This window comes from Auxenochlorella protothecoides (genome assembly GCF_000733215.1).
Source record: "Auxenochlorella protothecoides strain 0710 unplaced genomic scaffold scaffold40, whole genome shotgun sequence".
NCBI classification, from domain to species: Eukaryota; Viridiplantae; Chlorophyta; class Trebouxiophyceae; order Chlorellales; family Chlorellaceae; genus Auxenochlorella; species Auxenochlorella protothecoides.
Window position 1 is genome coordinate 110919 of NW_011934210.1, and position 23609 is coordinate 134527.

Consider the following 23609-nt stretch of genomic DNA (forward strand, 5'->3'; position numbering starts at 1 on the left):
CTATTCTCCTCTGCGCTTGCAGGCACAGCTCGTGGTGGGCGTGCCTAGGACCCCCCAGAGCGGGGCGAGGGAGGCGCACACGCCGGTGCCATGGATTTGGCCTCCATTCAGACGGTGATCGAAGCGGCCTCCAATGCCCTCGAGAATTCCCACACGCGTCTGGAGGCAGAGCGCACGCTCCTGGACTTCCGCTGCAGCCCCTCCCCCCTCGCAGCCTGCCAGCACATCCTCAGCCACTCCAGCATGCCGGCGGCCCAGTTCCAGGCGGTCCTGACCCTGCGAGACGCCAGCCTCCGACTCTGGCCCGAGCTGGGGGCCCCAGAGCGCCAGGGCGTCACCAGATTCGTGCTGGAACAGGCCCTGCACAGGTCTCGAGAGTCCCTGTCCCTGGTGCGGTCCCAGTGCGTCCTCACCGCCGCGCAGCTGGTCAAGCGCGGGCACGGTGATGCCAGCCAATCGGATCTGGGGCTGGAGGGCCTGGTACGGGGCATCGTGCACCGAGCCCTCTCCACCCGGGACCTGCATGAGCAGCGCACGTGCCTGGAGCTGCTGACCGCACTCACCGCGGAGTGCAACCCGCAGTCGGCCAGCCCCATGGAGAAGCCGTGGTGAGCCCTGCACCTGCTGAACCCTGGAACTTTGAGGTGGCCTGTCTGCCTTGTCGATGCAGCGTTGGGAGATTGGACACCCCTGTGGTCGCTTTGTCGCAGCCCTGCGCATCCTAATGATGAGCCTGTGCCCCTCCGCTCGAGGCCCCATCCCTCCCTCTTACCATCACAAACAGGAGCTGGCACGACAAGGCTCGCCAGGACTTTGAGCGCGGCGCCCTCGCCGAGGTCGCGCTGTGCGCGCTGCGCGTTGGTGCCGCGGCCGCGCCCGCCGCCGCGGCCCACGAGGACCAGGGCGTCGCGGCCGCCGCGCTCACCACACTGTGCGCCGTGCTGAGTTGGGGCTTTACCTCTGGGCGGGAGGCCCTGATGATGCACGTGAACACCCAGCTGGGGGACCGCCCTGGCGGGGATGGGAGCCGGAGGGGCCCCAACCGGCTGTCGCAGGAGGTGCATGCCGTGCTTTCAAGCCCGGGCGCCCTGGACTGGTGTCTGCACCTCTCGGCCGCGCTCAGGTAGGATGCTTTTTGGTTGTGTGTGTGGGGGGGAAGATCCTCGTAGGTTCCGGTGGCTTGGCATGCTCAGACAGGATGCATCTCATAAGGGGGGTTGGCAGGGCATAGCAGCTGCTCGGGTACCACTGAGTGGCCCCATCACATGTTGCCTGTACTTTGTCATTGTCAAGGGTATGACAATGCTCGATGGCTACCCCGCCGGGAGATGACGTGACCGTGCACCTGTCTTACATGTCACAAGCGGGCCGCCTCAGCACGGGAACCAAAGAGTGCAGACCTGCATCAGTTTCATCTTTCCCCACTGATCACTCCACAACATCCTGCGCAGCGGCCCACCAGCATGCGACCGGGAAGCTGCACGCGCCATGCGGCAGCTGGCGGTGCACCTGGCACAGACGAGCGAGCCCCTGGGGCCCCACCGCCCCGCGCCCACCTACACCGCCTGGTCCCTGCGCCTCGCATTCCAGGCGTGGCTGTGGCCGCCCGGCGCGGCGCTGGACCGCGCCGAGCGAGGCACGGAGGAGGAGTTCCTGGACGGGTGCAGGGTTGTAGCGGCTGCGGCCGCCGCCGCCCCGGTCTCGGCCCCCAGGCTGTGGGACTGGATCGAGCCCGGCGAGGGAACCCAGACCCGCATCGCCGCCGCGGCGGAGCTGACGTGTGCCGTGTTGTCCACGCTGGCCTCAGACCCACAGCGCGACGATTGGCTGACCGAGGCCGGGCGGACGCTGGTGGACGCCTGGGCCGCGCTCGCAACGGGACTGGAGGGCGTCCAGGGCGGTGCTGAGGCCGCGACTGCGGTCTTCGAGGCCGGCCTGCGCAGGGGCCTGGCCCTTGCTGCAGCCGAGGCCACCCAGGACGAAGGTGCGTGCGTGATTGCGGTGAGGGCCGGGCATGGCTTTCTGTGCGAGGCGTCGTCCCACCTCCTGCTGATTGTCTGCAGACTGATAAAGTGCTGCAAGTGTTGTTTAAATTACTGAGAGGTGCGGGCTGCGCGGTGCTCCTCGGAGCTATTCCCACGTCCTTACCAGGCATCCTCCGGTATTGGTCCTAGTTCTCACCACCGTTCCCTCCTGTCTTCCATATCCCCGTCCGCCCAGACGAAGCCGGCGAGCACGCCGAGGCCGCCACGCTGGAGCACGACCTCGCGTGCCTGGCCGCGATCGGCCGGGGCGCCGGCGCCCCCGTGCTCGCCGCCGTCTCGAGCGCCCTGGTGGACGCCCGGTCCCGGCTGGAGGCGGCGGTGGCGGCCGCGAGTGACCCATCGATCCCCCTGGAGCAGCTGTGCTGGCTGCTCCAGGTGGCTGCCGCGCTGCTGGCCGACGCGCCGGGGGCCGACGCCGGGGACAGCCCCGCCTTGCCCCTGGCCTGGGATGCGATGAGGGACGCGGCGGCGGCGGCCTCCATGCAACTCCTGGCTGTCGCCCAGCTCTGCGTCACGCACGGCGGGCACGACGCCCTGAGCCCCCGGTATGCTTTCTGATCGGGAGGTTGGGGAGGGCAGTGCCGGATGGGCCGAGGCAGTCTGATGCCTTCCCACCTCTGCCAGCCTGGGGAGTGGACAGAACAGCTCATTTTCATCAGGGCCTGACCTCCCGCCCGCACCCCACACATCACAGGCTGCTGGAGGTCACATGCGTGAGCCTGGGAAGGTGGGCAGCCACCTGGTTCCCCACCGAGGCCAGCCTGCCGCCCGCCAGCGGGGCGCAGGACGCTGACGTGGCGCAGCTGCTCGTCCAGCTCGCGAGGACGGCCTTCCTTGCGTACCCAGGGGAGACCGCCCTGCACAAGGTATGTGGTGACATGCTGGCGCACTCTACAGGGTCTGCGGGAGTGAACATGCTGCGCTTGTCCCATACAGCGGCAGTGCAGGTGCGCGCCGCAAGCTTGCCCCCCCTGTTTCTCCCGCTCCCGCACTCCCTTTGTCATTCTTTTCCGCCCTCGTGCTCCCCATCCGCGCCCTTCTCATCAAGCTCAAACCCTCCCCCTTTCACCCGCCTTTTCGCAGAAGGCCAGCCGCCGCCTGCTGCGCGCGCTGCCGACCAGCGCCCCTGCCGCCGCCACTCTACTGCGCTGCGATTCCTGGCTGGATCTGTGCCGGGCAGTAGCTTCCCAGGAGCTGCTGGTCAGCGCCGACGTCGCGCGCCCGCTGCTGTGCGCGCTGTGCCTGGCCGCCAAGGGGGACGACGCCGAGGGGGCCGCGGCCTACGTCCGCCACCTGGTCCAGCCCAGCGTCGATCGCCTGCAGGTGGTTTGGGGTTGGGCAGGGGGTCCTTCTGGGGGTGGGTCGGTAGGGGTGCAGCACCCGCTGGCGCCCGGCCGACGAGATGTTGAAGGGGCCGGGAGACGCGCCATTCACGAGCGCCAACTTCCAGACACGAGCATGCCATTCCCATGAATCATCCCCACCCCCTCAAAACTGACCCAGGAACTGGCCGGTGATGGCAGGCGGGACGTGCTCTGGCGCGCGGATGTCACGCCCCGTGTCCTGTTCTGGCTGGAGAGCGTGAGGGGGGCAATGCAGGGCACCTGTACTGCCAGCGTCAGGCCGCTGACCGGCGCTGCGCAGCAGCTGGCCAGGCCCCTCTCCCTCCTGCTGCCCGCGTACCGGGGTCAAAGCGAGGTGACCACTGCGCTCCTGAAGCTGGCGGCGGCGGTGGGCGAGAACCTGCTGCCCCTCGTCACGGATGTGAGCGCGGCATGCCTGCCGCTGCCCGGGAAGGGGTGATGGGGAGGGAGGCTGGGACAACGGGTGGGATGTGCTAGGAGCTGGGATCCAGCATGGCACTGGTCAGCAATCTGAAGTCTCATCTCCTGGCCGTGGCTCCCTTTCTCATGCAGGCCCAGGTGGCGTCCCAGCTGTCATCCTGGGGCCTGGATCTCCTGCGCACCCATGCGAGGCATGCTCAGGTACGCCAGGGGAAGACTGCAGGAACTTGCTGCAAGCTGGTGACGAGCATGTGACCCTGCTTGAGCCTGCTCTCTCTGTCACTCCATTCCATCAGCATTGCAGTGCCAGACACCCGTGAGGGTACTCTGTTCCCTGTGCACGCCGGCCTGTCCTGCTGACATGCCCAGATCTATCACCACCGCAAAGTTGGCAATCCAGGCATCAGCGTGTGCCTTCCTCTAAGGGAGCAAATAGCCCCCCACACCCAACACACCTAAACACACACACACACACACGTGCAATGCAGGGCGTCTCGGATCTGAGTGTGCGTCAGACCGAGGTGCAACGGGACCTTCGCGCTTTCCTGAAGCTCCTGGCGGCCATGGCGCGCAGTGGGTCGGCAGAAGCCGGGCCTGCAGCAGAGACGGAGCTTGTCCAGGTGGGGCGGCATAGCACTGCATGCATTTTGTTGCGCTTGCACACCTGCACCTGGCATGGCATGACCATGTGCATGGTGGAATCATCATGAGGGACTCTCTCTGTCACCCCTCCTCAACAAATTCTCAGGTTGTAGCTGAGGGGCTGGGGACCATCATGCCGCTCCTTCCCCCGGACCTGCCGGCGCACCCCAAGCTGTGCCACTCCTTCTTCGACACCGTTGCATTCATGCACGAGGTCAGTGAAGTGTGGTGAGAACCTTGTGCAGGCAGTGCTGCACTTTGGGCCGCTCTCTGCTGCAATACATTGTCCCCCCCCCTTGAGCACACCCTAACCTTTGATAGAGCACACCCACCAACCAGTCCCATATCCCATCCGCCACAGACCTTCCCCGGCGCTATGGCGAGCCTGCCGCCGCACGTGTGGGGCGCCCTGGTGGGCACCCTGTTCCAGGGCCTGGGCATGGCGGGGGGCGGCCTAGCTCTGACCCAGGTGGTCCTGGACGGTCTGGCCGCGCTGGCCACCTTCCACGTCAAGGATGCGCTGGCGGGAGGAAAGGGCGTCACGGACAGCAATGTACCCGGCCCAGGTGGGGGGGGTTTCAAGGGCTGGGCTGGACTCTGCGAGCAGGCCAACGCTGCTGTTTCTCCATGACCGCTCTCGCCTATCCAGCGCTCAGACCCATCTCCCCTTCCCACACCCCGCCCTCAGGTCGGGAATGGGCTGGCTGCCACTCTCCGCTGGCTGCGCTGCTGGTCCGCGCCCTGCAGCGCGTCGTGTTTGAGGAGCGCGGCGCGGACGTGGTGGCGGCAGCCGCGCCGGCCCTGCTCCCCCTGGTCATGGCAGAGCCAGAGGCTGTTCGCGCTTTCCGGGCTGACCTTGTGCACGGCATCGAGGACCCCCAGCAGCAGGTCGGTGCAGGACGTGGGTGTGCGTTCGGGGTTGGGAGGACTTGTGATCAATGCTGGTGCTTGGGTCCTGGCCTGCTCAGACCAGCTTCTCTGCCATGGGAGGTACAGAGCACCGGCTGCCTCACACACTCTGGGTGCCACACTATGCTTGATGTTCAGCACCTCCCTGCACCTGCTCCGAGACAAACAATGCTTGTGAACCCTCCCCATCCCCCTCGTCCCAGCGCCTGGTTTCTGTGGCATGCGAGAGCCTGGTCGCCGACCTACCCCAGGCCCTGAACCCCCGGGCCAAGGCCCGTTTTCTCTCCCAGCTGGAGAGCTTTGCGGAGGTGGCCCGTGCCGCGGCCCGCCGCAAATAGTAACGTGAAATGCCCGGGTGGCAGTGGGCCTGGCCGGTGTGCACACACCCCGGGGATCGGCCCCCCTTCCCTTCCCAGCTACGATGTACTGTGTGTCGCAGCCGTTTGCTCTGAGCATACAAGGAACAGATGGAAGCAATACATTGAAGAGAAGGAGGAAAATGGACTCGAGTACGACAGTGGGTTGGGTCATACCCGCAGACAGAGGGAGGGTCAGACGTAGCGCCCTCCCTTCCGTATGGACACCCTTCAGAAGCCGCCCGGCTTCCTCCAGCGTGAGGACCAGTTGCTGGAGGCGGAGGAGAAGAAAAAGGAGTCGTCCTCCTCCTCGTACTGCCTGTGGAACCAGGGCTCGGCGCGCCAGCCCTGCTGCGCATGCTGCGTCCAGGCCGTGCCCATGGGCCCGAAGGGAGGCCGCGCTCCCTGCCAGTGCTGCGCGGGCGTTTGGGACCTTCCCTCCAGCTCCCGGTCCAGCGCCCTCCTGGCAGCCGGATCGGTCAGCACCTCGTGCGCCTCGCCTGGGAGGGAGGTGTGATGGGATCGTGTGATGCACGGGGTGTGGACACGAGGCAGGGCCTACTGCGACGCGGACCATGAGGGTACCAGCAAGGCAGGGAGATGGAGCCTCCATGGCACCATGGCCCTGGTGACTGCCGTACACCACAAACATACCGACCGCGCCGGATCTCCACCCACCTTTGCCCAGCCTCTCAGGCCAACCCCCACCCCTTTCACCCCCCATCACGCACTCAGGCACTTGAAGAGCCAGGTGGCTGCTTCCTGCAGGCTCTGGCGCAGCTCGGTCTCCTGGTCCTCCTCTATCACCGCCCCGCAGGAGCCCAGGCTGGCGCGGCACCGCACCGCCCCCGCCGTCTTGTCCGGGTGCAGCTGCAAGGCCAGGCGCTTGAAGGTGCGGCGCACCTCCTCACCGCTGCAGTTCGCCGCCAGGCCCAGCAGGCGGTAGTGGTCCGGCGGCGGCGGCGCCTCGCCCTCGCCACCGCGGCGCATCATGCCGTTTGAGCGCGGCGCGGCGGCGCGCTGCGCCGCCGCCAGGCGCGTCTGGTAGCCCTTCTTCTCCGCGGGGGTCGCACCGCGGCAGGCCAGCGCGCGACGCAGGGCCTCGGCCGCGTCGGCGTGGCGCCCGACCTCGCCCAGCGCGGTGGCCAGGCGCGAGTGCGCCTTGGCGTAGCCGCGCTTCAGGCACGCGGCGCGCCCGCTGTCAGCCACCGCGAGCGCCAGCCGGCCGGCGCCCAGGTGCGCCGCCGCGCGGTTGCAGTGCAGCACCGCCGCGGCGGCAGGGGAGAGCGTCGGCGCGGCCAGCGCGCGGGCATAGGCCTCGGCCGCCGCGTCGAAGCGCCGCGCCGCCACGTGCTCGTTGCCCTCCGCCTTGGCCGCCAGGACCGCGCTCAGCCCAGCCCGCAGCTCGTCCACCTCGGCGTCAGGGGGGACGGGGACCAGCCAGCGCAGGAGCGCCGCCGACGCGGCGCCGGGGCCCTCGGAGCCAATTCCCTCGCCGTCCCATCGGGCCAGGCCGCGCAGCGTGCCCAGCGCGCCCTGCGCCCCCTCCAGGTCGCCGGCGTGGAAGTCGGCCTGCGCGGCGACCCAAAAGCGCCAGGGCGCCGGGGTCGCGCCGGAGCCGCGCCCGGGGTGCGGCGAGTGCACGCCGCGCCCACCCGCGGCGCGCGCGTCGGCCCAGCGCGCGCGCCGCAGCAGGCACAGCGCGCGCGCCGCCAGGAGCAGCTGCGAGTGGGGCACCGCGGCGTGCGCCGCGTCCAGCCGCCGCAGCAGCGACAGCGCGTCGGCGGGCGGCCGGGGGGCCGGCGGGGGAGGGGGGGCGGTGGTGGGGACTGACCTTGGTGACTCCCCAGATACCCTTTCCCCAAGGTACCTGGCCGCCAGGTCTGCGGGGACGGGGCGCCGCACCACGCAGGTCAGCAGGTCCAGGACCTCGTGCGCATGCTCCGCGACCTCGGCCGCCTTGGCCTGCACCGCCGGGTCTGCATTCGATGGAGGTTTTGGGGCGACTGAAGCAGCTGGAACAGCCTGCCGCGCTGTTGAGTACACGACCAAGAAGTAGTCTGGGACGTTGCCGAGCCACGCAAAGGATCGGTCCGCCGCCAAGAACACCACTGGTGACTCTGAACAATCACCTTGATCCAGCCACCCCTCTTCACTCTGCAGCCTGCCAGCCCAACAAAGTACACGTTCCCCAGACAGCCACCCACCGCCGCAGCAGCCAGCACCCACCCTCGGGGTTGCACCCAGCGGCTTCCAGGTCGCGCAGCGCACCCAGCGCATCAGGAAACTCGCCCATGCGCATGTAGCAAGTGGCCAGTCGGATGCCGCAGCGCACGTGGGAGGGGTCGTGCTGCAGGAGGATCATATGTAGGGGAAGGATGAGAGCCAGAGAACTAGCAGTGGCGACTAGGGATTCGGGCTCCAAGCTGAACATGCAGGCAGGTCTGTATCTCTAACTTGAGATGCACCCAGTGAGCGACACTCAGACGGATAATTCGGCATCTCGTCCCCATACCTTGAGGCCAAGGATGCAGTCTGCCACGGCCTCCTCCGGTCGTCCGATGCTCAGCCAGGCGGCCGCGCGGTTGGCGAGCAGCGGTGCGAGTTTGGCGCGGAAGGCTTCAGCGGGCCGCAGCGTCTCGATGGCCTGTTGCGAGGTGCGATGATGCGCGCAGGTGGGTCAGTGCGTTCATGAGGGGACCGGAAAAGGCGTTCCCTTTCCCTTGCACCCAGCCACAGTGCAGCCGCTCTAAGCCTTGGATCAGCAGCCTCGGGTACCTGTGTGTAGGCCTCCCGAGCGTCCTCCCAGCGGTGCTCCCCAAAGGCTGTGTTCCCTGCGCGCCGCAGCCTTTCGGCGGCGACCTCGGCCGCCTGCCGAGCCTCCACGATTGCGGAGTCTTCAGGCGGCGAGCGGGAGGCATGCCGCGCTGCTCGCAGCAGGAAGGAGGGCGGCTGGGGCAGGGGACCCGCCGAAACAGAAGACACAGGTTGTGTGGGGGATGGTGACTGCGGTGGGGACGGCGTAGGCACGGAGTGAGCCGCCTCCTCCTTCTCTGCGCTCGCGGCGTCAAAGTCAGCGACCGCTTCCAGGATCTTCTCCCAGGTGACGGTGCCATTCGACGCCCCCAGGCTAGCGATTGGCGCCGGCTTCTTGCCAGACCCAGGGGACTTGGGTTTTCGAGCGCGCGCTGGCCTGGCATCCTGCGCCGCCGCCCCAAACACAAATCCTCCTTCGCCTAGTGCTGGAGGCTGTGCGGCATCTGGCGGGGAGGCACTCGGGGCATCACTTGGGGCCGCGGCTGTGGTGAAGCGTGGCAGCGGGGCAGCCGTGGGGGCTGGATCGGCTTGAAAAGCTGGTACAGTAAAGGAGAAGGCCGGCTGTTCGACAGGGCCAGTACTGGGAGCAGCGAACGAGAAGGCCGGCTGCGCTGCGGGACCAGGATTTGAGGTACCCGTGAAGAAGGCTGGCGCCGCACCAGGGCCAGGGTTTGGGGCAGCTGTAAAGAAGGCGGGCGCCGCAGTAGGGCCAGGGTGTGGGGCAGCTGTAAAGAAGGCTGGCGCCGCAGTAGGGCCAGGGTTTGGGGCAGCTGTATAGAAGGCTGGCGCCGCACCTGGGCCAGGATTTGGGGCGGCCGTAAATAAGGCCGGTGCAGCGGCAGGGCCAGGGTTTGGGGCAGCTGTAAAGAAGGCTGGCGCCGCACCTGGGCCAGGATTTGGGGCGGCCGTAAATAAGGCCGGTGCAGCGGCAGGGCCAGGGTTTGGGACCGTGGAAGAGGCTGGCCGGGCAGCAGGGAAGGCAGGCGCTGTGGCTGCCTCTGTGGAGCCCTGGGTCATCTTACTGGGCTGCGCTCCACCTGGATCCGAGCCTGGCCAGCGGGGCGGTGGGTCTTCCCCGATCCTCACGCCCGTAGGCCAAGGTGGCCGGCTCCGGGACGCCACATCGGAGTGGCCAGCCGAGGTGGGGCGCGCCCCGGGGGTCTCGAACATCAACTTGGCCGCCACTGCATCGGCGAGCGCCTCAGCTGCAGGGTATGGCGACCAGGCCATCGACACGGCGCTGCCCGGGAGGCCAAAGCCCCCGCCAGAGTTCTCCGGAAAGAGGGGGGTGCGGGGTCCAGCCCTACCACCGCCCCCGCTGCGGTTCCCTGAATGGGGCCTGGACTTCCTTTGAGCTATGCCGGCGCCTGGAGTTAGGCCCATGGGGGGTGGTTGAGAGACTGCCCTCGTCGTCTGGATTCCACAGCTCCATCGAGCACGTGATAAGGACCTTGAAATTTACCATGGGCATTTACCTGGCGTGGAGAAGCTAAAGCCCGGCTCCTGTTCCGCTTGGGCCGGGATGGCAGATGAAGCCTCCCCCCCTTGCCTTTGCACCCTGAGACGAGGTCGGGACGTGAAGGCATTGCTGCGCTCTCCAGCTCCTGCTTCGGCACCAAAAGTAAAGGGGGCAGCAAAGGAAGTCCTGGGTGCGCTCTGGACGCCCGCATCACTTCCTGACATCCCGGCACGGCCTCAGGGCGAAGGGTTTGAGGGTCTCCTCTTTCGACACTTAGGGCCAGCAGCTACCAGGAGGGCCAGCAGCTTCAGGCATGGTGTTCGTCATGTCTGATCAAGACTGACATATCCACGAAGCGTTGTAGCTCTTGGTGGGATCAGTGCCCATCATCACACCTAACACACCTTCCTGCCATTTTCAATTCGTGCATCGCCCAGGCGGGAATCCGAGGGCGCGGAAGTACGCCCGTGTGCACGAAGCGAAAGCTCCGACGAGGGTGTGTCAGAGCAAACTCGCGTTGTTGTCAACACTTGGACAACATGGCGCTCAGCAACGAGGTCGTGTAGGAGCTCGCTGGGGCCCACTTCCGAACCTGCAGCAGTAGTTGACAACCAACACGGAGCAAAGTTCGAGCGGTGTCAGTGGGCCAGCACACCTCTGAGAATTGTCCAGCAAACTGGTTTCTGTCTCTGGTGGCTCAGCAAGTGAATCCAAGGGCGGTCGGCTGCTAGGGAGGGGGCGGGATCGCCATGGTTGGCCACCAGGTCATACTACCGGAGGGGTACAGGGACGCCAAGTTGGGCATGATCATCGCCGCAACGATAGGAGAGATAGTGCAAGGTGAGGCCAGGTCTTGCGTGCAGGAGCAAGGCGAGGGTAAGGCAATGCTTGGTTCGCCTGTGCATGTCCTTGACTGAGCGGCGGCGTCCAATGCTCAAGGTTGCCAATTCTCTCTGACTCTCTGATAGGTGGCCTCTTCTTCGGATGGAACGCTCTGTGAGTCACAAGAGTATGCATGATTTTTGGAGCTGACTGGATGCTCTGCAAGTGCTGAGTCCCTGAAGCGCTGCGGCATGTCGCCCTCACAGAAAGTGGTTGTTCATGGCTGGCCATTCTACTTGGTGCAGGGGCATCATGATAAAGGACCTTGGAAACTACGCTGATGGGTGCGACCCTGATCAAGGTGAGAGTGTTTTTGAATATTGCTATGGTGATAGGGGGAAAGGGTTAGGGACTGACCAATGTGCCAATGACCCCCAGAGCCTGACGAAAGCTCCTCGATTGTCTCATGCCCAACAATGCTGCTGCCTGCAGAAACGTTGTGTAAATCCCAGGAGTCCAAGCTGGCTGTCCTGTGGACAGTGGGCATCTTTGCATTGAATTGCGGGCCGGTGCTGGTCGGCTTCGTGCTCGACTACTGCGGCCCCAAATTCACATGCATCGTGGGTGCGTGGGAGGGCATGTGGTCTTTGAGGGTGATCATCAAGAGGGTGGTCAGTGGGAGCAGACGCTTCTTGACGTTTTGCCCAACCTATTTTCCTTCGCCTCGTTTCACAACCCCACACCCAAGCCCCCCCCCCCATGTGCAGGCAGCCTGCTCAACATCCTTGGCCTCATCCTGTTTGGCGTGTCCCAGTCTTCCGGCCCCAATGCCTTCATCCCGGCCTCCATCTTCCTGGGCCTGGGCGGCATCACCTTCCACCTGGCCCAGATGCACGCCTCCGCGCTGTACCCAAGGAAGCGCGGCATGCTCACCGCCGTCTTCGTGGCGGGGTTCACGGGATCTGGCATCATTTTCTACCTCCTGCTCCTGATATTCCAGGCAGCAGGCAGTACGAGGTTAGTTGCGAGAGGGGCCCCAGAGGGGTTCCGTGGGGCGTTTCTCTCTGGAACTCCTGTGCTGAGTGAGAGCATGATGATGCAGGGCCTTCCCACCAGCGCCAAAAAACACTTGAGAAACTCCCCCCACCCCCACCCCCCCAAATTTCTCCTGCAGGGCGGCGTACATGGGCGTGCTGATGGGGTATGCGGGGCTCTGCGCGCTGTGGATCCCGCTGAGCGCATGGATGATGCCAAACTCCCCCTTCCGGGTGGGCCAGGTCTACCTCCTCACTAGCAAGTGGAGGTTTGAAGTGCGCCAGCGCTCAGGTGCGGGCTGTGTGTGGGAGGAGGTGTTTGAAGTCTGGCTATATATCAGGGTGGGAGGAGATTGAGGTGCAGGGGGGACTGCCAAAGCATGCCACGCATGGTTTTGGGCTGCTGTGTTATACAGCGATGTGAAGGGTCAGGTGGAGGAGTCATGGCCCCTGACATGCTCTTGAGCAGGCTTTGCAATCAGACTGAGTTGTTCAGCACTCTGGTACTGCATCCCACACCACCCATCCGCAATCACCCACGCTGCATCCCACACCCTTTTCATTCGCCTGCCTCCTCTGCAGACCTGGAGATCCACTACAGGAGGACAACGTCGCTCCAGGATTTCGTGGCGGCCGGCGGCGGCGGCGCCGCGACCATGGCGAAGCCCCCGGCCCCCAACTCGCCACCTGTGGTGGAGCTGATGTCAGCACCGCCCAGCGGTCGCGATGCAGTGCGCTCCAACCTCATCTCAGCCGGAGTGCCGGACAGCAGCAACCCCTTCTGGCAAGAGGAGGAGGAGCACTCGCGGAGCGGCATCAGCGGGAACGGCGGGGCGGCAGTGGGGTGGGGAGCCTTCTCTGGTTCCCCGGGCCCGCATGGCGCTGGGCCTACGCAGGCCAACGGCAGCGTCTTGGGCGTCGCGCAACAACAGCACGCTGACCCTTACGCGGCGGCTGAGGGCGCTGCGCAGGCCGGCGACTCTCTGGGCGGCGGGCAGAGGCCTGGCCTGATCACGGACCAGGCGGGTTTGCAAGGACTGGATGGCAACCGGGGCCCCCCCAGCGCGGACCCCTTGACCGACCCCTCGCCCCTGCCGCATGGCGTGGTGTGGGGGCCCCTGGTCTTCGAGGCTCGCCGTTTTGTGGAGCTCCGCAAGCTGTCCTTCCTTGGTGCGCTGAGGGCTGTGGCAGCATTCGGTCTGGTTGGGGACTTGGTCGTGTGTGTGGTGATGCCCTGCACGGCACCATGGGAGGAGTGACACCCAAGCCCTGCATCCGTCCTTCACCCACCTCCACTCACCATCGCCACAGAGCAATTCAAGTCTTCCGAGTCGTTTGGGATGGGGCTCTTCTACACCCTCAACGTGTTCACCATGCAGTTTTACCTGGGTGAGGAGCAGGCATTGGAGGGGTGAGAGGCTCTGCATGCGCTTGTGCGCTGAGCGTCACCGACCGCATGGCACAAGAAGGGGGGGTTCACTTCTGTCGCAAGGGTAAGAACGTGCACAGCACACCATCATGCTGTTGTTCCGCCCACGCGCGTGCACACGCCCTGCCCCTGAAACCCCCAGGGACGATGCGACTGCAGCTTTCGAACAAGGGCAGCAATGCCGAGACCTACTCCAACTTTGGAAACGTGGTCGTGGCGTTTGCGTTCCTCCTCATCCCCGTCATCGGCTGGCTCCTGGACAAGAAGGTGTGTGTCATGGGAGCCTGGCTGAGCGGGCCTTGAGGCCCAAGAGGAGGGAGGGGAGGGGAGGGCCGGGCGTGGACATGGCAAATCAGTGGATGGAACGCCTGCTGGAGAGGCCTCGCGCCAGCGGGGCGGTCGGAGCCCATCGCCAGTTGCGTCGTTCCTTCCCCGCCTTGCCAAGTCTGTCCATCATTCACGCCGACCTCCCACGGGTGTATCCCTTGCTTCTCCCACAAACCCGCCCGTCCACAAACCCTGTTCAGGGCTACGGCTCCACACTGGGCTCCATCCTGGGCCTGAGCGTCCTGACCCTGGTGCTGCAGGCCCTACCCTCGCTCCCGCTCCAGGTGGTGACCATCCTGATCTGGATGACCGCCCGCTTCTTCATGTACGCCTCGTACTTTGCCATCTTCGGCGCGCTCTTTGGCTTTCGAAACTTTGGGCGGCTGGTGGCCGTGGACAACATCTTCAACGGCCTGTTTGGGCTGCTCCAGTACCCGCTCACCTACCTGGCCATCCATCCCCTGAACGGAAACTTCATGTGGGTCAACCTCGGCCAGGTGAGTGGGTGGGTGGGTGGAGAGGGGGTGTGGGGGGCCCCCCCCCACGCACCTGTCATGCCCCTTCACCACTGCCATGTGCATTGCCCCTGTTGCGTCATCACCCAGGCCCCTTGGCCCCCCTCACCCCCAACCTCCACACCCCAACACACCACAGGCGGCGTGCCTGATCCCGCTCTCCTGGTTCTGCGTGGCCATGTACCGCTGGGAGCGTGAGGACCTGGTGCCCATCCGGCCGCTGGAGGGGGAGGAGCTGCCCTGCGACATGCTGGGCCACCAGGAGCGCAAGAAGCTGAAGGACCTGCACCTGCCCAACCTGGGCCTGGGCGAGCTGAGGATGCCCCACGTGCAGCTGCCGGAAGCCATCCGGAAGCTGACGCGATCGGGGACGCGGGAGCGTGAGGTGGAGGTGTGAGGAGGAGGACTCCTGCGAGAACACGTCTGGCACACGGCTTCCACCCGGCTGGAAGCGCATTCCTCTTTTCCACCACCAATGACACGTTGGATACATGACGTTGTGAAACCCAGGATCAGAAATCATGGCTGGGAGAGCTGATCAGGTGGGAGGCTGACAAGGCGCTGACCTTTCATGGCCAGGAAAACCAGGACCAGAAACAGAGCAGTTTGACCGCGCCAAGCCATTATTCAGGCAGTCCTCCACACACGACACCGTTCCGCTCTCAGCGCCGCCGGTGGACGGGTCGCCGGCCCAGGACCTTGGTGGCTGGCCCAGGGAGGGGCGCGGGGAGCGACCAGCAGGCTGCCGCCAGCAGCCAGTGCAGGAACTGGAAGACTGCAGACGTCGCAGCGTGGGGAGGGTAGATGTTCCAAACACCCTGCATACGAGGAAGAGAGGGGGGGCGGTGGGAGTCAATGGTGGCTGCCCCGGTTGCCGAGGGGGGGTATGGGACTGCAGCTCCGCTCGAAATAGGGCAACGGAGGGCCATATCGTTGTGCACCAGGAGCCGAGAGTACGTCATGCTGGATGTGGTGCCGTAGGTCACACCACTGACCAATCTCATCTGTAAAGCCCATCAGCTCTAATGCAGTAATCATGCACCCACCTCGATGCAGAGCAGCAGGCCTATGCTTAGTGACTTGGGCAGCCTGGTGCGCAGCAGCAGGTACGGCAGCATGTGGAAGTACCTGGACGATTGGGTTTGGAAGGAGCTGCTGAAGTTCGCAGCACTACAGCATCAGCAGAAACGGGCGCAATGGACATTGGGGACATCTCTTGCTGGTGGATGCAGACCGCAAACAAGCGTAATACACAGCACGGCATGCCGCCTGATGCGCTACTCCCCACTCCCACCCTCTGCAGGAGGAAGGAGATGGCTTCCCCACACTGCTTCATAGTCGCACCAGCTGTAAAACTGGTAGTGCAGGGAGCGTGCCGACAGGATGCCGGCCAGGTTTGCAGTGAACAGAATGTAGAGCATGAAGTCCAACGACATGGGCGACGCCTCGGCCTCCTCCTTGGTGGTCCTGGAGAAGAAACGGCGGAGCGCGGGGCCCACCCCTCCCTCCGCCTGGAACCTGTTTGTTCAAGGAGCAAAGAGGGGGTTGTTTCAGGGAATCGCAGCCAGAATGTGCAGAACCTTGGCCCTTCTCCAAACTGCAAACATCGCTTCGGGATGCAGATCAGGTATGCTGCAGTGCCTCGTCAACGACCCAAACGACGCCCGCCTGCTCTCTTCACTTGCTCGCACTCCCAGGCACTGGTGAGGCTGCAGGTGTCTGATTGTGTCCCTTGCCCTCCTGGACCCAGAGCCATAGCGCATGCGGGCGGGCTCCCCGCCAAACATCTCATCACCACCACTCACCATCTGAACCTGGCAAAGGACCAGAGAAGACGGAGGTGCAGGGCCAGGAGGACCAGCGCAAAGCGGCGGTCAACAAACCAGTCGGCAGGCACGAACTGCCAGTTGACGGACCAGCGCTGCTGGAAGACGCGGGTGAGCTCAAAGGCCCGCCCCAGGTAGGCACGAGGGGCCACGGCGAGGAAAGGTCCTGCCAGCAGGGCCTGGAGCAGGAGACCCGCCGCCAGTCCCCGCAGCACGGGGAGGGGAGAGGCCAGGCGGACCAGCACCGCAAGCACGCCGGGGGCCCAGAGCAGGACATTCATCTTGATGCTGACTGCCGCACTGTACACGAAGATGGCCAGGGTCCACCGACGCGACTGTATTTGGGGGAAAGAGAGGAAAAGGGGGTTGGAGGAGGGGTCTTAGAAGGGGCCAGTGTTTAGCAGGCAGGCGCAATGACGGGGCAGGGAGAGGGGGGGAATTCGAGCCATGGAGTGGTGAAAAGATCAAATGAACACTCCATTAGGAATCAGAGACTGTGAATCGATGTAGCACAGCATGCGTTGGGGAAGAGGGGAGATGCGACAGGTGCAAACAGCTACAGAACTCGTGGACACTGAGGATATACAGCATCACAAAGCATGCCACCCAGCTCGTAGGCACAGCCACATAAGGGACCCCCCAAGAAAGCATCACCTGGAGCAGGAGGGTGGCGGCGTATGCAAGCAGCATGGCCCAGCAGTCATTGAAGAGGCGGAGGAGGAAGATGGAGTGGACGCGGCGCGAGAGGCACAGCAGGCACAGCGTCCAGGGGGGAAGGGCCCTGGACCGGATGTACAGCGCCAGGACGGCGGCCTGGGTCAGCAGGTAGACTCCGAGGAAGATCGCCTGGATGTTTTGTAGAGGGGTAGGGGTGATGTCTGGGTTTGGGTAGTTTTGACAGGCGCTAAGAGGGGTTCCCCCGCTTCCAACATAAAGTCTGGGCTCAGCTGGCACGATCGCCCCACCCAACCACATTCTAGAATAAGCAGGCCCTGTTGCCCCGCCCACTTGAGCCGCCGCGATGCTGCCCCCGGTCAGGGCCTGCAGCGCAGTGAACAAGTACACAAACCCTGCAGGGTAGACAAGCGGCCCGGTATCGCCCTTGAGCTCCTCATAGTTGCGCTCGCCCTGGAGGTGGTGTTCCAATGGAGAAGGATTGGACCATCCATGCGTTGCTTGATCATGGCTTGGAGGGGGTGGGAGGGGTTCCGAGGCGAGCCCTCCGGTTTGTGTCAGCAACCCCATCTCCAATTTTACTTAATACCAGCAGGCAGTACTCCCCTGGGCAAGACCAAATCTACCTTCACAAACCCAGATACTTCTTGCATGTAGGCGATCCAATCAATCTCGGTGTCTGCATGTGTTCATCATGGACCAGGGCTGGTCAAGGGCAGAGTCCACTGGGCACCAGGGGTGGACGCAATGCCGAAATGGCATGCGACCGCCCACGTACATGGAACTCGAGCGATGATGATGTACGATAGCAGCGCATCGCCGATGAGGAGCAGAGTAGCAAAGAGTGCGGCCGCTCGCACATCCCGGGGGTCCTGCAGACGCTTCCACCACGGCGTCGACCGTGCCATGGCGTCCCCGCTAGGAGCCACCCAACACTCGAGACTGCATGCGAGATCACCGTTATTCCATGCGAGTGGGGTGCATTTGCGTATTTCGGGGGAGCATTCCCACACTGACCTTAGACTGGCACAACTTCGATCACTTTTCTCCAAGGCCTCGATCGCGCGCGCATGACCGGTGCTCGAACAGATGCGTCTGAGCATCAGAATCTCACAGAGTGTGGATGCCACGCCTGCTGACGATATACTGCCCCACCTATGCTATTGTAATCTCCCCACTATAGCTGCAAGCTCATAACACTTTCTGCTCCTTGCTTCTCCTGGCCAACATGCGCAGCATTGGGACCCCTTTCTATGCAAAAATTGTGCAGAATTCCAAGTCACACACGTTCAGCTGGTCTTTGCACTGCTCCTGAATGATGAAACACTTCTCACAAATGACGTCTTGGCGCTGCTCTACTCAGCCTTCCACTCTCAGCAGCATTCAGATGTCTCCCTATCCCACAATGCCCCGGAGTCCACACGCATGTGCGCCTGCCGCTGCCGAATCTTGTCAAGAAGGCTCGGCGGTGTTTGGCAGAGGAAGGTGGCATGCTTTGTCGGACCCATACCTGCAGCGTCATGTGTAGGAACGCTCACGTGGGTATCCAGACAGAGATGCAAGGACTGCACAAGTGAAGCTGGAGCAGAAGCCACTGCTTTGTCCCTGCATGATTCTTGTCAGAGCTCAATGCACCATTCCAGCAGCAGTCGAGCCCCAAACGCACCGGATGCAGTGCCGGGCTGAGAGCGCACGACGGGTCGTAGAGTGTACTCTCGATTCCGTATCGCCTGCATCAGCTCATCCTCAATCGCTCGCGGCTGGGCGGTGTTGTCTTGCGGTCTCACATCAGGCTTGACCACACGCAGCTGCCTTGCGGCGGCTTGCAGCTCCTCAGTGGAGATAGGCGGAGCTTTTGCTGTGGTAAGGGGACGCTGCATTCCAGTCTTCTGCTCTGGTGGCTTGGGCACGCCTGGCCCCCTTCGTGATGCCGCTGGCGGTGGCGGCGGCGGTGGCGGTGGTGGTGGCATGGCTGGAGCCTGTGGCGGCCGGGGCAGCACGTGGGCTGATGGCGGCCGGAACACTGCTTGCTGTGACAGACTCGGTTCCTCGCAAGGGACAAGAGCAATGGGCCTCCCAGCGATGATAGAGGATGCTCGCTGCTCCTCTGGTCGCGGCGCATCCCTCCGTTCCTGATTCTTCTGGCTCGTAACAAGAGCTGCCTGCCAAATTTCTGCCTCTCTCGCCAAGCGCCGACCCTCCACAGCAGCAGCATGTGAGGCCAGGTCGCAGGTCTGCTGTGGACCCACCCAATCAGCGGTCGAACCAGGATCCAGAGTGGTGGCAGCACGCAGTAGCCTGTCTTTAAGCTGGGGGACCCTAGCTGGAGGTGCCCATCGGGCTGGCACCTGCGGCAGAGCCAGGATGCTTGCACGCAGGGACTGCCTCTCCGCCGGCCCTCCGACAGGGCACTTGGCTGAATCCTGCCGGGCCTCGTTGAGTGCTGCCCCTCCCTGAACCTTGAATGCCCCTCCCGATAGGGGTAGGCTTGAAGGCTGGCCATGTGCCGCCCGTGCCAGCGGCCCCACAGGGATGTCCAATGCACCACGGTCCCTGCATGCCGCAGGCTGCACGTTTGTGCCTGGGAAGGTGGCCGGTGGAGGCCCAACGCCGTCGCGGCGAGGATATACGGAGTCACTGGATGACTCACGCACAGAAGCCACTGCGAGGGGTCCCCTCCTCGGCCCATGCGCATGCGGCTGCAGATGCTTCGGCAGTGTTGGGAGACCCGGGGCTGCTGTGAGCACTCTGGGCGCCTGGATGGGTGCTGGGCGGCTCAGGGCAGGAAGACCTGCATCAGCCCCGCAAAATTGGCTAGGAGGCGGACCTCCGAACGCCACAGGCAGGGGTTCGGCCCAGGAAGGCCGTATCCGAAGGTGCCTGGGGACGGGGATGTAGCGTGCTGGGGAGGCGTCCCCTGCAGTTGAACAGGGAAGGGCGACCGATTGAGTGGAGGCAGCATGCTGTTAAGAGACGCCTGGAGGTCCTGTATTGCTGGTCCAAATCTGTGCGAGGGCGATGGACCCGAACCCCCACCTGATTCTGATGAAGGAACTGTGCCTGGAGCAGTGTTGTACACCTCCAACCCCCGCCGCATGGGCCCAGTATCTGCAACGCCGAAGGTGCAGCATAGGAGAAGGGCTGTATGCACAACCTGTGGCAGACCAAGGGCATGCATTCCTTGCAACGTGTGACCACCTCTCACCCATGTTCGGAGTATCCACCAAGGACCTCTCCGCTGCTTTCCGCTTCCCGATCCTCTTCCTGTGACCGGCCAAGCTCGAGCGGGATGGAATCTCTAGATGCGAGTGCTCTCTCGACAAATTCACTAAAAGGTGAAAGTCGAGGCTGCAGGTGCAAGTGCACCGGCTGGCGAAAGCTGCTCCTCGCGCTTCCAAAAAATCTTGGAAGGGTGACGCAGGTCGGACATTTGTAAAGTTTTGGAAGCTCCCCCACCCGCGACGCGTCTCGGAGTACTCCAATGATCATCAGCAGTGAACGGTATTATACCTAATCTAAGCTGTCTGCGCAAAGTATTTGAGCGCAAACCTAGGCGTCTGCCTTTCAGTTCCTTACTTACTGCGACGTCAAACTCCGCCACAGCTCCGCAGTGCACATTTTGTCGAGCTACGCCTGCACGACCGTATCCCCTCCTCACATTTCAGTTCCTGGAGTAGGACTGCTGGCAATAGCTTTGCATTGTCTGCGTCGGCCTGCACCCCGGCCACCACCACTTGTGCCAGAGCGTAGCCACCTGGGCACTTGCCGGAGCACTCCCCCAAGGCTGCAAGCATGCGTCTGCTGCGGGCAGCCCCAGCAGTCCTGTTATTTCTCGCCATATCCCTCGCGGCGTCTGCCTCCGCCCAGGTACGCGGGGCCGTCTGGTGTAGCGCCTGGTGTTGCTGGCCATGCGCTGACGACCCATGGTGACGGCACCTGTGCAAAGTGCCCAACCCTTTTCCCTGCCTCTTCAACCCTGCAGACTAACAGCTGCAGTGCACAGGGCCTCTCTGGCTCCTGCAACTCCTGCGTCTGCTGCTGCTATGCCGCGAGTGCAGGCTTCGTCACCTACACGCCATCGGACTCTTGCACCTGCAACCGAGAGGTGGACTCCTCCCGCGTCAACACCACTGTCGTCATCAGGTGCTGGGCGTCGGACATTGCACTGGCCGCGCAGCTGCGGGGCACGAATTCTTGGTGTGCACCCTGGCACAGAGTGTCTGCCAAGCTGGCCCATCATCTGTTCGTCTCAACAACCCTCGCCCCCGCCCACCTTCCACCCCGCGCAGCGTCATGGTCGTCTTTGCTGCCCTGCTGGCGAGCCTCTACTTCTCCGGGTCCCTGTGCGCCATGACGCCCTTTCCACGCAACCAGCGCCTCGTCAGCACCATGCTGCCCCCTCTCACCGCCACACACCACCGGGGTTACTAGACCCCCAGGCTCAACCTCAGACCGTGCTCGGGGCTCAGTCAATGGTAACCGACAACCCATGCGCGCATATATGACTTTGATCCTTTGCACAAGTTTCCCTGCGCACTGCTTGCATCGACATTTCCCCCTTCCCTGCCTGAAAAGCCAGACTCCTCACCAAACCTGCTGTGAAGACGCTCGACGCGGGCAGACTGCGGTGCTTCACTCGGCCTGCATGCACGACAACCCTACACCACTGCCCTTCACAGCGCCAGCGTGGTGTTACACATGCTCGGTGCAGACAGAGAAAGGGGAAGGGCTCCCGACGGGGAGCTCCATCGGTGGATACGCTGGGGTGCACACGTTGACAAAGGAATCGTTCAGACGCTCAAATCCATAAAAAAGGGGCCCGAGCCAACGCAGGCGGTGCCCCAAGCACGCGTGCTTGCTTGCGATAAGGGAGATCGTGGGGGCCTGGCTTTTGCTGCTTTGCGCCACGCCGACGATCGGGCGGGGGCGACGGGTGCACTCCTCGCCACACCCATCGGCACAGCGACAGGACCTCATCTGACACCTCTTCAGGTGGAGAAGATGGAGGGCGCGTCGCGCTTCACGCCCATCACGCTCAGCGCGGTGCCTGCGATGTGGGAGGCGGTGAGCCCCGCCTCCGCCATCTGCTCCGCCTGCGTCCCGTGCTCGATGTAGCGGTCCGGCAGCGTCATGGGCCGGAACTTGAGCTTGCCGTCCAGCAGCCCCTCAAGCGCCAGGAACTGCAGAGTATTGCGATGAAGGTGGTGAGTCTCAAGTCATGTCGCCAGCCGTACAAGGCGCGGAACACAGCATGAGCATACCCGGGCCTCAGCCCTCTACACACCTCGAGAAAGATATGGATTGGTCACGCCTACCCCCCCCCCACCACACACATACACAAAAGCCCCACCTGCATGACGTGGGCGGCAAACCCGCCAATGGAGCCCTCCTCCACCGTGATCATGACAGGGTGCTCGGCGGCCATGCGGCGCACCAGCGCGGTGTCCAGCGGCTTGCAGAAGCGCGCGTCCACGACCGTGGCGCTGACCCCCTGGGCCGCCAGCAGGTCGGCGGCGGCCAGGCAGGCGTTAACGCAGGTGCCGTAGCCCAGTAACGCGACGTCGGCGCCGCCGCGGCGCACGACGCCGCGCCCAACCTCCATTGGCTGGCCCTTGAGGTCGTCGGTCACCCCCGCGGCGGCCAGGTCCACGCCAAGGCCGTTGCCGCGCGGGAAGCGGAAGGCGCTGGGCCGATCGTCGATGGCGGCGGCGGTGGCCACTGCGTGGACCAGCTCCGCCTCGTTGCTGGGCGCCATGACCACCATGTTGGGCAGGCAGGCCAGGTAGGTGACGTCAAAGGCGCCGGCGTGGGTCGCGCCGTCGGCACCCACGTTCCCCGCGCGGTCCAGCGCGAAGCGCACCGGCAGGCTCTGCAGCGACACGTCGTGCACGATCTGGTCGTACCCGCGCTGGAGGAAGGTGGAGTAGATGGCCACAAAGGGCACCAGCCCCTCGGTGGCCAGCCCCGCGGCAAAGGTCACCGCGTGCTGCTCCGCGATGCCCGTGTCGAAGACGCGGTCCGGGAACGCGGCCTCGAAGCGGTTCATGCCCGTGCCGCCGCCCATGGCAGCGTGGATGCCCAGCACGCGCGCGTCGCGCTTGGCCTCCGCCACCAGCGCGTCGGCAAAGTAGTTGGTGTAGCTCTGCGGCCCGCCAGAGCCCTTCTTCTGCTTTCCCGTCAGCGTGTCGTACTGCACCACGCCATGCATGCGGTCCGAGGCCGTCTCAGCAGGGGTGTAGCCCCGCCCCTTCTGCGTCACCACATGCAGCAGCACCGGGCCCACTGTCTCCGTCGCCTTGATCTCTGTTTTTGGAGGTTTTTTACGGGGGGAGATGTTGATGTTGAGAGAAAGTAGTCTCCCTCTGAAGCCTGCCGGCACGCCAGGACCTCAGGGGCCCAAAGTTGCCGCGAAGCTGCCGCCTGATAATCACAGAGCCCAGCCTCCCACAGCCTTGCCACCGTCACACCACACCGCACAGCATTGGGTGGACACACTCCCTTTCCGACTCTGCCCTTTCCTTCCCTTCAACCCGTCTTCAAACCCACCCGACAGCACGTCCACCAGGTCCTGCATGTTGTGCCCGTCCACGGGGCCGATGTAGTAGAAGCCCAGCTCCTCGAACAGGGTGCTGCCGGTGCCGGAGATCATGCCGCGCGCGTACTCGTCGATCTTGGCCGTGGCGTTCTGGATGACGTCGGGCAGCTGCTTGGTGACGCCCTTGGCAATCTCGCGCAGCTCGCGCAGCTGGCGGTTGGCCTGGTGGGTGGTGGATTTTGTGTTGGAGAGTGTGTCAGAATGTGTGATTGGAGGGAGGTGCTGGGGAACACAGGGGTGAGTCGCAGGCATCGCTTGATTGGTCGTCGGTTTGGCCTAGGTACCTGCTCCTTCCCTTGACAAGCAACCACCTTCTTTCCCCCTTCCCACCCTCCATTCACACCCCCCCCCCCCCGCCCACCACACACACACAC

The 23609-nt window shown here is 64.2% G+C and overlaps 6 protein-coding genes across 6 annotated transcripts in view; 3 read left to right on the forward strand and 3 right to left on the reverse strand.

Annotated features, from left to right (window-relative positions):
• Nucleotides 1–90: 90 nt before the first annotated feature.
• On the forward strand, nucleotides 91–3848 carry F751_3765 (Exportin-4; the record flags this gene model as incomplete). The annotated part of the gene is made up of 8 exons (XM_011399339.1): nucleotides 91–608; nucleotides 785–844; nucleotides 1452–1984; nucleotides 2221–2269; nucleotides 2327–2590; nucleotides 2740–2911; nucleotides 3129–3368; nucleotides 3549–3848. The coding sequence occupies 8 exons, from the start codon at nucleotides 91–93 to the stop codon at nucleotides 3846–3848; spliced, it is 2136 nt and encodes a 711-aa protein (XP_011397641.1).
• A 544-nt stretch (nucleotides 3849–4392) lies between these two features.
• F751_3766 (Exportin-4) lies at nucleotides 4393–5718 on the forward strand (the record flags this gene model as incomplete). The annotated part of the gene is made up of 5 exons (XM_011399340.1): nucleotides 4393–4449; nucleotides 4578–4685; nucleotides 4833–5037; nucleotides 5160–5359; nucleotides 5584–5718. 5 exons carry the CDS (start codon nucleotides 4393–4395, stop codon nucleotides 5716–5718), a joined length of 705 nt encoding a protein of 234 aa, XP_011397642.1.
• A 249-nt stretch (nucleotides 5719–5967) lies between these two features.
• F751_3767 (DnaJ-like protein subfamily C member 7-like protein) lies at nucleotides 5968–9783 on the reverse strand (the record flags this gene model as incomplete). Its single annotated transcript, XM_011399341.1, has 7 exons — nucleotides 5968–6236; nucleotides 6468–7308; nucleotides 7591–7715; nucleotides 7966–8086; nucleotides 8252–8383; nucleotides 8515–8688; nucleotides 9640–9783. The coding sequence occupies 7 exons, from the start codon at nucleotides 9781–9783 to the stop codon at nucleotides 5968–5970; spliced, it is 1806 nt and encodes a 601-aa protein (XP_011397643.1).
• Nucleotides 9784–10761: 978 nt separating this feature from the next.
• On the forward strand, nucleotides 10762–14536 carry F751_3768 (Large neutral amino acids transporter small subunit 4; the record flags this gene model as incomplete). The annotated part of the gene is made up of 9 exons (XM_011399342.1): nucleotides 10762–10852; nucleotides 11327–11458; nucleotides 11602–11851; nucleotides 12009–12160; nucleotides 12577–13038; nucleotides 13180–13257; nucleotides 13440–13564; nucleotides 13825–14121; nucleotides 14279–14536. The coding sequence occupies 9 exons, from the start codon at nucleotides 10762–10764 to the stop codon at nucleotides 14534–14536; spliced, it is 1845 nt and encodes a 614-aa protein (XP_011397644.1).
• A 265-nt stretch (nucleotides 14537–14801) lies between these two features.
• F751_3769 (putative Dol-P-Man:Man(5)GlcNAc(2)-PP-Dol alpha-1,3-mannosyltransferase) lies at nucleotides 14802–17548 on the reverse strand (the record flags this gene model as incomplete). The annotated part of the gene is made up of 8 exons (XM_011399343.1): nucleotides 14802–14957; nucleotides 15186–15267; nucleotides 15484–15657; nucleotides 15945–16300; nucleotides 16620–16811; nucleotides 16974–17093; nucleotides 17267–17319; nucleotides 17419–17548. The coding sequence occupies 8 exons, from the start codon at nucleotides 17546–17548 to the stop codon at nucleotides 14802–14804; spliced, it is 1263 nt and encodes a 420-aa protein (XP_011397645.1).
• Nucleotides 17549–21628: 4080 nt separating this feature from the next.
• F751_3770 (1-deoxy-D-xylulose-5-phosphate synthase 1, chloroplastic) overlaps nucleotides 21629–23609 on the reverse strand; it is a gene marked incomplete at both ends in the record, with an annotated part of 4074 nt that continues 2093 nt past the window's right edge. The window contains 3 exons of the mRNA XM_011399344.1: nucleotides 21629–21820; nucleotides 21991–22943; nucleotides 23187–23397. Coding sequence (XP_011397646.1) covers nucleotides 21629–21820; nucleotides 21991–22943; nucleotides 23187–23397 — 1356 coding nt within the window. The remainder of the gene's footprint in view (nucleotides 21821–21990; nucleotides 22944–23186; nucleotides 23398–23609) is intronic.